The following is an 11,946-nucleotide window of genomic DNA, read 5'->3' as shown; positions in this document are numbered from 1 at the left end:
CTGTGCCCACAGTGGCCCAGCACTGCCAGGGGCTTCTAAAACATGAGGGGTTAATGTTGCCATCCTAAAACCATCTCTTGAGATACTAAATTTTCTGCTCTGGCTATTACAAATTTCTATTTTCAGGGACAAATTATGAAAATCAAAATTGGAGTTTTAAAAGTCTCTAATCATATGAATTCCTCTCTAAATTTCAAAATATTTCATACTTCCTAAGGAAAATCTTTCTATAATAAATAGACGTGGTTAGAGATCTGCAGAATCTTCAAGGCTATTTTAAAACAAAAAAGTTGTAAATATCCAGAACATAATATATGTATAAATTACAATTGAAACATGTCCTTGCTCCAAAGCTATTTCAATTACATTTATTATAGATACATCCCATTTATGAGGTAGTCCGATTCCTCAGATGTAATGGGACGAGCTTTTTTAAGTTTCTGTTTTACCAGTCGTAGTCGGCAAGCAACCATGAGAAGCAGCAAAGCAGTTATCGCCAAACCCAATGCCAGGGGCAGTACTGCACCTATAGAAAGTTTAGAAATCAAGAGGTAAGACAGTGACTACTAACAATGATAGCTACTAATTACTATATGATGAGCACTTTGCATGCATTATTTACTCTGAACAACTCGACTAAATTGGTACCAGGATGTTAATTTTGTAGATTAAAATGCAAAAAGGTTATTATGTAATTTGTATAGGAGTGATAGGCTTGTAAGTTGTAGGTTCAAGTCTCAGAGCAGATATGGTTTAAAACTAAATTCTATGCCAACTTCCTACAAAATCTATCTGCCATCACTGGTACAAATGTGCAGTCAGATCACTCTTCTATCCAACTATAGACATGCTGACCATAGGAAATTTTTTCAGTAGTCACAGATTACATTTATGAAATCATTAATGATCATTCTCTATTAAAATATGTTGGACTAACTCTTGATTATCTGTTCTAGTTAGGGCTTAAGAAATTTCTTTTCCAAATCAGGGAACCTACTCTCAGCCAGTAGAACCTTTGTAGAAAGCTAATTTCAGAATATGCTGGTGTGATTTTGGCCAAGGGTCCTTTTAGTTTCCTAGGCATCAGACTAGAACTGTTAAAGGCTTGCAGGAGTATAGAGGGGACAGGATGTGCCCAGATCAGTCTTTCTTATCAAGCTCAGCAGGCTCTATTTTTAATCTGATTTACTCTGTAGTCAGGCCAGGTTTGGAGATGATATGGTGGAATTATTTTTAACTGCAGGGGTTTTGCCAACTGGTAGAACTAGAGGTGAAACATCTCCATGTGTAAGCTCATTCTACAAACTTTTCTTTCATTTATTCACTCATTCTGCATTAATTTAGAGCCTTTGCTATGTCAGATGCTGAGTTAAGATGCTGGTATTAAATAAGCAATTTTTATTATAAACAAATAAATCCCACCCCCCACCCCCGAAAAGATAAGCTAATGTTCAAATTGCCAGCTTTATAGCCTAAATCATTGAATTCTCATAAGCACCATCTGGGTTGATGCTACTGTGCTCCCCTTTTACAAATGAGGTAAGTAGGGCATTGAGAATCAAATGACTTATCTGAGATGGTACTGTAGGTACCAGGGCAGCTCCAGAACCTACGGTACATACATCTATGGTATATTACGTCTCTAAACGGTAAAGGAGACGGCTTTTGAATGACTAAGTTTGGGCAGATAGGCATATTTAAATGGGAAAAAAATGCAACAAAGTGTTATGGTTACTATGATAAATTTATGAAGTACAGACGTATAAAGAAGTGGTTTATCTAGTCTGCAGGATTTCTGTTTAAGTGATTTTGGCATAAGATAATGCTTGTTTGGGGTAGGTGATGCAGATAGTTTATTTTTTAACATTTTTCAGATTGAGATGCCTATATGAGGATCCAGGTGGAATTTTCTGTTAGGTTCTTGGGCCTAGATGTGTGGAAGCCTTTAGCATGAAGATGGTTAGTTGCAGCCAAAAAAGTGGTAAGATTGCCAAGGTTCTGAGAAACACCAGCTTTTTCTAAAAGCAGGCTAGAGGACCAGAAAAGAACAGAGGAAGACTGACCAGAGAAACAGTGGGACAACCAGGAGGGACTGAGACCTTGGAAGCTGAGGGAGAGGCTAGTCCAAGAAGAAAGTGCTCAGCAGAACCAGAGGCTGTGGAGAGATCAAGAGAGGTCAAGTGGAAAGCCTGCAGGAATGAGCGACTGTGACTTCAGTTACAGGGAGGCTGAAGATTGAGTGATGCTATTTGGTGTTTTTATGTTTTTATGTTTTTATGTTTTTATGTTAAGAGAGATCTGAATGTGTTTGCAGCCACTGGGGGAATGAACCCGTAGAGAAACAGACTGAAAATAGTGCAGAACTCACAGATGACGGAGAAATGCACCTGAGGAGACCAGGGACTATGTCAAAACAAGGGGAGAGAGACACCTGGGAGAGAGGGAAGGCGGAAGGGTGAGTACAGATAGAGGAGTTCTTGGGGGTGGGGGGGAGGGGCAGACAGCTGAGGAAGTTCATTCTACATAGCCTTGATTTTCTGGACTTAAAAATGGTCCCAGGTATAGGTAGCTTCCTCTTGAAGAAAAGAGGACCAGAACTGATGACTAACTAACAGCATTTCAAACTGGTGTATTTTTAAAATCTTAGATAAATCTCCTGAACAAGACTTCCAAGAACGGTTTGGAAATGCCTGGGAACAGGAAGGGATATGGAAGTTGCCTAAGTATCAAGCAAAGTTTTGAGAGAGGCCAGCATTCCCCTGGAAAATTGCGAAAGGTAGAAATCTGTGATAACCCACTGCCAGGAATTTCCTTCTAGAAGCTGTCTCATATATTCTACACACAGCAGCTCTCTGGAGATGTCAAGGTGTCAGGAATCACTGCTTCATCTCTGCACACTGACAGCTGGGGCTCCTACTGGCCATCCTGTGAAAGCTCTGGCAGGGCTCCACGGCCTAGAGGTGTCGGTTCTCTCTCCCCTTTCCTGCACTAACCACATAAGCTGGATATGTTACAAAGCGACAAGATAAAAAAATGTGGGGGCGACTTTGGTCAATCCTCCCCCCTTCTAGGAACTTCCTCCAAACTTGAACACTACAACCCAGCCCTGGTTCTGCTTGTTCAGGGCAGGAGAACAAAAGACTTCCAGACCTCATAATGTATTTGACTGACTTGTTTTAAAATGAGCACCAGTGTTTAGGCTAAAGGGGAAGGAAGCTATAGTTGTTATAGTTGAAGACTCCAAGCCCAATTCTGGGGCTCCGGTTCAGCTATGCTAACAATAAAACAGTTGTGTGATTTAGGAAAATGTTCTATTTGTCAAAGCAGATGTGAGGTCGCTGAACTATCCAATCTTAATTCCTGCTTAATACTTTGATGACAAGGAAAATGAAATCTCCTGTGAAGTACTTGCCAGAACATTGAAAATTATTCTTGACTTTTTCATACTTAGTTGGCATAGTTTCATCAATGTTTTTAGTTTGGGCAATTTGAACTTGTTACTGTTGTTTTGTTTTTAAGACAGAATCTTCTTCTGTCACTGGAGTGCAGTGGTGTGATCCTAGCTCAGTAGCACCTCAAACTCCTGGGTTCAAGTGATCCTACTAGAATACAGAACTGTACCATAAAGCCTGGCTATTTTTTTTATTTTTATTTTTTTAGAGACCAGGGCCGGCTATGTTTTCCAAGCTGATCCTGACTCCTGGCCTCAAGTGATCCTCCCTCCTCAGTCTCCTAGATTGCTGGGTACAACTGAGCCACCAAGCCTGGCCCAATTTGAGACTTAAAAATCTAGGGCCAGGCACAGTGGCTCATGCCTATAATCCTAGCACTCTGTGAGGCTGAGGTGGGTGGATTACTTGAGCTTGGGAGTTCGAGACCAGCCTCAGCAAAAGACCCAGTTTCTGAAAACTAGCCGGGCGTTATGGTAAGTGCCTGTGGTCCTAGCTACTTGGGAGGCTGAGGCAAAAGGATCACATGGGCCCAGGAGTTTGAGGTTGCTGTGAGGCACTCTCTCAGGGCAACAGAATGAGACTCTGTCTCTGAAAAAACATAACAAAACAACAACAAAAAATTTCTAGCCCCTTTTAAAACACACAGTGATAGTATTCTCAGTAACCAGCTAAGGTGATGAGTTATGTATTCTGTTCATATGAATGGGAGTGACATTTAAAATATGTAACCCTATTAATAGAGTGGCCACCAGCCAATTAGAACTGAGAGTTTGTGGTGTGAGAGGAACAGACAGGCTGATCTCTCTCTGTACCTGATAGGAGACAGGGCCCCTTTTATTCAAATATCTTGGGACAGGCTAAGTCCAGTAGACCAACAGACTTCAGCACTTGACATCTGGATTATTCTTAGCCATCTATTGTTTAAAAATTATATCTTAATATTGCCCATATATTAAAAAGAATACTCTTAGGCAGTGGTTCTCAACCTTCCTAATGCCATGGCCCTTTAATACAGTTCCTGGGTGGAAACCCACAGGTTGAGAACTGCTGCTCTAGGGTAAAAAGAAAATTTTATCAATGTTTAAATCTGTAATTTAAGAATCATATTTTGTTCTCTTAAATCTTCTTTTACTTACTTGTTTGTAGAAATTAAGACTAAAGCCTACCTTTCTACAATATCTTTTTTTTTCTGGTCAAAACCAACCAAAATTATGAAATTATGCTATTCTTCTTCCACTTCATAAACACTCCTCTACTTCTTACACTCTCCCCCCATTCCTGTTTTCTGTCTTTGTCACTAGAGCACTTGGAAAGAACTAGGTAATCTAAGACCTTTACCCTTCCTGCATCATAAATAACTCATCGTTTATATATTTGGCTCATTACGAGCCAAGCTGTGCACTAATGCTTATTAATTGCCCCTGTATTCCCCTAGCAGCCCTATGCTGTACATGTATAGTTACTGTCCTCATCTTACTAATGAGAAAACTGAGACCCAGAGAGGTAAGATAACCTGCCCAAGGTCATAGAGTTTAATGGGCAAGCCAGGATTTGAACTGTGGCATCTGACTGTAGAGCCTGTGTCCTTCACTACCACGATGCAGGAGGACTTTCTCCACAGATGCCACCCCTGGAGGGGAAATAGAAGGGGAAGCTGAGATCTAAAGATAGTAAGTTACTGTTGAGAGCCCCAAGATGCAGCACAATATAGGAAACAAGGAGAAGTTCTCTCTCCCCTATATAGAGTGCTGCTCTTGCTGTGAGCTCTCGTGGCTTCATCTAACATCCTCCACCCAAGGTTCTGCAGAAGTCTGTGTCTGCAGGGGGTTTCCAAGGTACATGTTTACCTGCTTCTGGAGGTGGGTGTTCCCCACCTCCTCGATTGCCCTTTGATTCAAAGATATAAGTTTCTTCTTTTCTGTTCTTCCCTGAGGAACTACTATCTGCAAAAGAGAAATAGAACATTCATTGAAGGAGCATCAGAAACTTTAGGAAACAGACAAGAAAATACAGCTGTATTTATTTATTTATTTGAGACAGTCTCACTTTGTCACCCTTGGTAGAGTGCCGTGGTATCACAGCAACCTCAGATGCTTAGGCTTAAATGATCCTCTTGTCTCAGCCTCCGAAGTAGCTAGGACTACATGTGCCCACCACAACGCCCGGCTATGTTTTAGGGGGGGGGGTCTCACTCTTGCTCAGGCTACTCTTGAACTCCTGAGCTCACGTGATCCACCCACCTTGGCCTCCCAGAGTGCTAGCCACCTTGCCCAGCCCCATATTTATTTTTTTAAAGATAGAAAAAGGACTTACAGGATCTAATAAACATAGGTTTATGTTTGTTACCAAAATACTAAATAACTGATGTGACCATTGTGATGAAGCAGACTACGCAGGTAGCACGAAACCACCAGAGAGAGAAAGGGCAAGAGGCGCGCTGGACTAGAACTGCCACCACCTTTCCACAGGGGGAAGGGAAGACCCCGGGCTAGAAGAGCCCTGGGAGCCTCTGGACATCACATCATGAAAAGTAGAAACAGTCAAGGAAGACTTTTCTTTGAAGAATACATAATGAGCACACATAAAGCACCTAGACATGCCCCTTCACTTTCTTTGACCACAACCCAGCTTGGTGGGTATAAACAACTCAATTTTTTCTGGTTAGGCCCAGGGATCAGGTTGCTACCCAGGTGGGTCAGAGGGCTCAGATGTGTCCAACTGCTTGCTGGTGGAAACCAGTACTTCTAATTTAATGACTTAATATTTAACGATTCAATTTAGTTATAATTCTGCGGGTAAAATGCTAAGAAAGATCAAATATTAGGATTTTTGTTCCCAGGTTCTGTGGCTGTCGTTTTCCATCCAGTATTTGACAGCATTTGTGTTTATCACAATTATTATAATGATTAATGGCAATGAAATAGAAATAATCTACTGACGTGAATTTTAGGAAACAAAAAAATTGTTAATACTTCTTTACTCAGTATGGCATCACCAGAACTGTTCCTAACTCCTGCAACTATAAGAAAACTAGTTAAACGTAGTATATAAAATTCTTTGGTAACTTGAATTGAGCAATATTTATGACTTTACCAAGAATCACAAAGTCAGCTGGATAATGGAACGTTGTAAAGTTAGTCTGTTTACCTACTAGAGCCAGAAAGTAATTATTTAAAATGATCATTGCAGTCACATGTTAATGCTGTTAAACAGAAGGGACAAGAATTACATGTATCTCATCAGGACATCCTTAACCCTTCTGTTTGCTCACCCTTCATCCCATAGGTCTCCACATCATGCAGCCCATTTCCTTTATACCCTATGATCCACGCCAACAGGGATCTCTCTCCTCATTGGCACTGACTTGGGTCCTCATCAGCTTAGGCTTGAGCCTGTAAGAAGTTTTTCTTGGCCTTTCTGTTTCCAGATATTTGAACTGCACAAACTGCTCAGCTACATTCACTCAGCGTAGCTGTGCCTCGAGATCAGCTGAGTTTGCTTCTCTTGCCAAGGCCACAGCAGGCTCACTCCATTCTACTGTGCCTCGTCTTGTTATTCTAACAGGACACATGTCCACTGGCCCACATGTAGCCAGTAACTTGGGCTTTCCCTGTAAGCCCTAATGCAGACAGAATGAGAAAGATGACTAAACATGAGCAATGTCTTATAGGCTGGAGAATCAGATCTGCCTTTCTAATTGCTTTCTGTTACTGTGCACCTCACTGTAGCAGCAGAAGCTCCACTCCCGTCCAGAACAGTGAGGGGAGGGAAAGGAAAAGAAGCCAGTGTGACCCCTGGCAAAAGAAGGTAGGGCCACCGTGGGGCAAAGGGGATGGGGAGACAGCCAGCTAACAGGTAGGGGAGCAAAGTGATTGTCACCAGGAATTGGGGGACCTGTCACAGTGGAATGGGGACAGGTAATACTAAACCAAAATGATGTGGCTGGTGCAGCACTGGGGCCATCGAGAACTTCACCACAAGACAAAAAATTTTCTAGTATAGTGATGTCAACACTTTCAGATTTTGTGGTCTGATTAAAATAATTTCTGAAGCCAATTTTCAATTTTATTTTGCCATGGCATTAAAGGAAATAACCATATACTAAGACTATCATCTTTTCCTCATTACAAAGTAAGGATGTATTTAAACCTTCAACTAATGAAGGATGTAATTACATGAAAAGGACAGGTGTTTAACTTGAACAATTTAGCTTTATAAAGAACTTACTACATCGTCCTTCTTTCTCTCATGGGCTGGGAGTGGATGAAAACTTAGGGGTGGGTGCGGGCCCTTCTGCAATGTGGGGATGGCTGCTTTGAATCTCATCATTCTCCTTTTTGACTCAGACCTGTCCAAGACAACTCCCATCAGGATTTCAAGGCTCTCCACATGGCCTCTATTCCCAACACACACCCTTCACTTTGGGCAGCCAAGAGTGCCCTGGCTAAGTCATTTTCATTCCCAACTCCATTGCCCACACAATTAATTAAAATCCTTCTTTCCCAGCTGTTCAGATTCTTTAAGCCCTCTCTTCAGAGCACAGCTGCATTTCCATGCCCATCATATAGCCAGACCCAGCTAGCTATTAAGCACTTAGAAGAATGGTCTCCAGGCTGGGCTCGGTGGCTCATGCCTGCAATCCTAACACTCTGGGAAGCTGGATTGCTTGAGCTCAGGAGTTCAAGACCAGATTGAGGAAGAACAAGACTCCATCTCTAAAAAAATAGCCAAGTGTTGTGGTGGGTGCCTGTACTCCCAGCTACTAGGGCAGCTAAGGCAAGATAATCACTTGAGGCCAGGAGTTTGAGGTTGTTATACGCTATAACACCATGGCACTCTTCCAAGGGCAATGTTCCTTTCTCTCCACATCCATGCCAGCATCTGTTGTTTTGGAATCTTTTTTTAAATTTCAGAACATTATAGGGGTAGACACATTTTGGTTACATAATTTGCTTTTGTACATTTTAAGTAAAAGTTATAAGGGTGGCCTTCATCCAAAAAGTGTGCATAGTACCCTTTGGTGTGAATTGACCCATCCCTTCCACCTTCCTCCCTTGTACTTAATTTCTGTTAAGTTTTACTTCCATATGTGCACTTAAGTGTTGATCAACTAGTTTCAATTTTGTATTGAGTACATGTGGTATTTGTTTTTCCATTCTTGTGAAACCTCACTTAAAAGAATGGTCTCCAGTTCCATCCAGGTTGTTATAAAAGACACCAGATCATCATTTGTTTTTTCTAATCACTGAGTACTCCTCCATGGTATACATATACCACATTTTATTAATCCATGCATGTATATATATATATATATTTTTTTTTTTTTTTTTTTAGAGACAGTCTTACTTTGTCACCCTCAGTAGAGTGCTGTGGCATCATAGCTCATGGCAACCTCCAGCTCCTGGGCCCAGGTGATTCTCCTGCTTCAGGGTCCCAAGTAGCTGGGACTACAGGAGCCTGCCACAACACCTGGCTATTTTTTTGTTGCAGTTTGGCCAAGGGCCAGGTTTGAACCCACCACCTTTGGTATATGGGGCTGGTGCCCTACTCACTGAGCCACAGGCACCATCCCAATCCATGCATGTATTGATGGGCACTGGGTTGTTTCCACATCTTTGTGATGTTAATTGTGCTATTATAAACATTCTAGTGTAAGTGTCTCTTTTATAAAATGTCTTTTCTTTCCTTTGGGCAAATATCTAGTAGAATTGCTCAGTCAAATGGTAGGTCTACTTTTAGTTCTTTGAGATAATAATCTCATTTTGTTGCCCTAGTAAGTGCTATGACATCACAGCTCACAGCAACCTCAAACTCTTGGGCTCAAACAATCCTCCTGCATCAGCCTCCTGAGTAGCTGAGGCTACGGGCATCCGCCACAATGCCTGGCTAGTTTTAGAGACAGGGTCTCACTCTTACTCAGGCTGGTCTCAAACTACTGAACTCAAGCCTCCCAGAGTGTTGGGATTATAGGCGTGTGCCACCTCACCTGGCCTTCCATCCTACTTTCAATAGACATGATACTAGCTTACAGCCCCACCAACAGTATATATAAAAATGTTCCCTTCTCTCCACACCAGTATCTGTTGTTTTGGGACTTTCCAGTGAGAGCTATTTTAAATGGAGTTAGGTGATATCTTACTATGGTTTTGACTTACATTTTGCTGATGATTACAGACATGGAACATTTTTTCATATGTTTAACAGCAATTAGTCTTCTTTTGAAGGATGCAATAGACAAATTAATTCCTAAAAAAAAAAAAAAAAGCCTAGCCTTGGAGGTTGGGGTTCATTTGAAAAAATAATATAAGTTCATTCTGAACTATCATTTGTCAAAATTAAAGAGCATTTCGCTGGGTGTGGTGGCTCATGCCTGTAATCCTAGCACTCAGTGAGGCTGAGGTGGGCAGGTCACTGAACTCAGGAGTTTGAATCAGCCTAAGTAAGAGTGAGACTCTGCCTTTACTAAAAATAGAAAAACTAGCCGGGCATTGTGGTGGGTGCCTGTAGACCTGCTATTTGGAAGGCTGAGACCAAGAGATTGAAGTTGCTGGCAGCTATGATGCCATGGCACTTTGCCTAGGGTGACAGAATGAGACTCTGTCTAAAAAAACAACTACAAAAAAATTTAAAGGGCATTTTCTAAAATGCCTTCATTCCCTGGAGAGAGGAAGACAGTGATACCGGAAGCAGAGGGATCATGTGTTAGTGAGAGGTCAGGTGCACAGGAGACTTCTGGAGGCAGAGATGCCGCTGACTCTAGAATTACCCAGGGGGCATTGCTCTGCCTTCTGGGTATTTGAAGGATGAATTTCTTTTAAGTATGCATTTCTGCTTTTTACACCTTATGAAGGAATTCACTATAATTTCTAAGACTGCCTGAGTCACTTTTCCTAGATTTCAACCTATGGAATTCTACAGAAAAATGCTTCACTTTCACATATGCAATCATAGGCTCTAACTAGGGAGAGGAATCAGAAAAAAACGGAACAATCGCATCACTTGCTCTTGCAAATAATCCTTTTTGGCAGTAATCCTTCTAGAAGAGTTAATGTCATAGGAAATTGGTTTTTCTCTCTTTTGAATGACCAACTGTATTATGCTTACCAGGCATGGTTACATATTCAGTGACAGATTTGGCAGCTGGATGAAAGCTGTTTTAATTTCCTTTTTAGTCACCATAGAATATGTAGGCATCTTCTGAAAGAAGGTTGGAAATGCCAGCTGAGAAGGTGGCTACCATCTGGGCCTGCATTCCAGAATGTTCTGCAGCTTCCTGTCACCGTACTATACCAGCCCAACTAGCACAGACACCTGCATTGTCCTTTCTTGCTGTTCAGTGGTAGTCCACACCGTCCATCTACAAAGTAGGTATGAGGAAGCTCTCTTCCTGGCCTGCGTGCCTTCCATCAGAAATGGTATTTAGGCCTCATTATAGCTGTAAAACTCATTGACGTTCTCTTCACTCTTCACTTGCAGTACTAAGCTTTGGGAAAGCCTCTATAACGTGCCTAAAATTTAGTTAAAAAGAACTCCAAGCTCATTCATTTTACTATCATCCTTTCTCTATGGATGAGGGCAGGATAATACAAATGTCACTGTTTACAAATATATTTGTATATGCCTGTAGGGTAATATTTTGATATAATTAAAATGCAGGGTGTATTTGGCTAATTTCTGGACAAAATGGACCATATCATTTGTTTAAAAGAAGTGGTTCCTTGGGACTGACCCACTTGTGGGCCAGGGATTACAAAAAATGTACTGCATAAACTAGATTTCAAATAATAAAAATCATGTAACCCCCATTACAGTCCCCAAACTTGCAGACTGAGACTCTGTGGAAGGCAGAAGACCACCATTTCTAAGTGCCCCAGAATAACAGGGTGTGCTTGAAGGTATCTGCTGATTGCAGCTAAATGACATTTTCAAAAGAAGTAAGTAAGTCAACGAAAGAGGATCTCCTGTCCTCAGAATAACATCATGGAAATAACCATTTGAGTATCTTCATTTGTGATAAGTGAATTTCCTTTAGCTGAGTTTTCCAGCCATCTAAGAAGCTGCCTATTCTTGGCACCATGGTAGAGTATGTCATGCTGTATGGATGTTCTGCCTACCACGCATCGCAAATTCAAACCACCTTCCCAGAAGTGTGATCTTACGGCTTCTGAATAGTTCCTCAGTAAGAAAAAGGACATACACAATGAAGAGATGAAATATCCAAAGCATGTGATTAAAAAAACAACTTAAAAAAATCTTTTCTGAGGATTTCCTCTCTGAATAAAATACCTTCTATCGCAACACAAAGGCTGCAGTTGCCTACTCTAGTTAGCTCTGGAGATAAGTGAAATGAAGCTCTGACATATTTAGCAAGGGGATCTAGGCAGGCCGAAGTTCACATCTCCATACAAAAACCATGCTTGTATGTCCATGCTTCAGTCCAGTTCCTTATAGCATCTGGCTGTCCTGCTGTGCTAGACATAAATTCTCATTTCCA

The 11,946-nt window shown here is 41.4% G+C and overlaps 1 protein-coding gene across 1 annotated transcript in view; it reads right to left on the bottom strand.

The window, feature by feature from the left end:
* Positions 1-357: 357 nt before the first annotated feature.
* Positions 358-11,946, bottom strand: part of LRP11 (LDL receptor related protein 11) — a 38,613-nt gene continuing 27,024 nt past the window's right edge. The window contains exons 6-7 of the mRNA XM_003790253.3: positions 5,300-5,395; positions 358-526 (exon numbers count right to left, since the gene is read on the bottom strand). Coding sequence (XP_003790301.1) covers positions 372-526; positions 5,300-5,395 — 251 coding nt within the window. The 3' untranslated portion in view covers positions 358-371. The remainder of the gene's footprint in view (positions 527-5,299; positions 5,396-11,946) is intronic.

This window comes from Otolemur garnettii, unplaced genomic scaffold (assembly GCF_000181295.1).
Source record: "Otolemur garnettii isolate 467f Iridium unplaced genomic scaffold, OtoGar3 scaffold00042, whole genome shotgun sequence".
NCBI classification, from domain to species: domain Eukaryota; kingdom Metazoa; phylum Chordata; class Mammalia; order Primates; family Galagidae; genus Otolemur; species Otolemur garnettii.
This window is presented reverse-complemented; position numbering and strand designations above follow the sequence as displayed.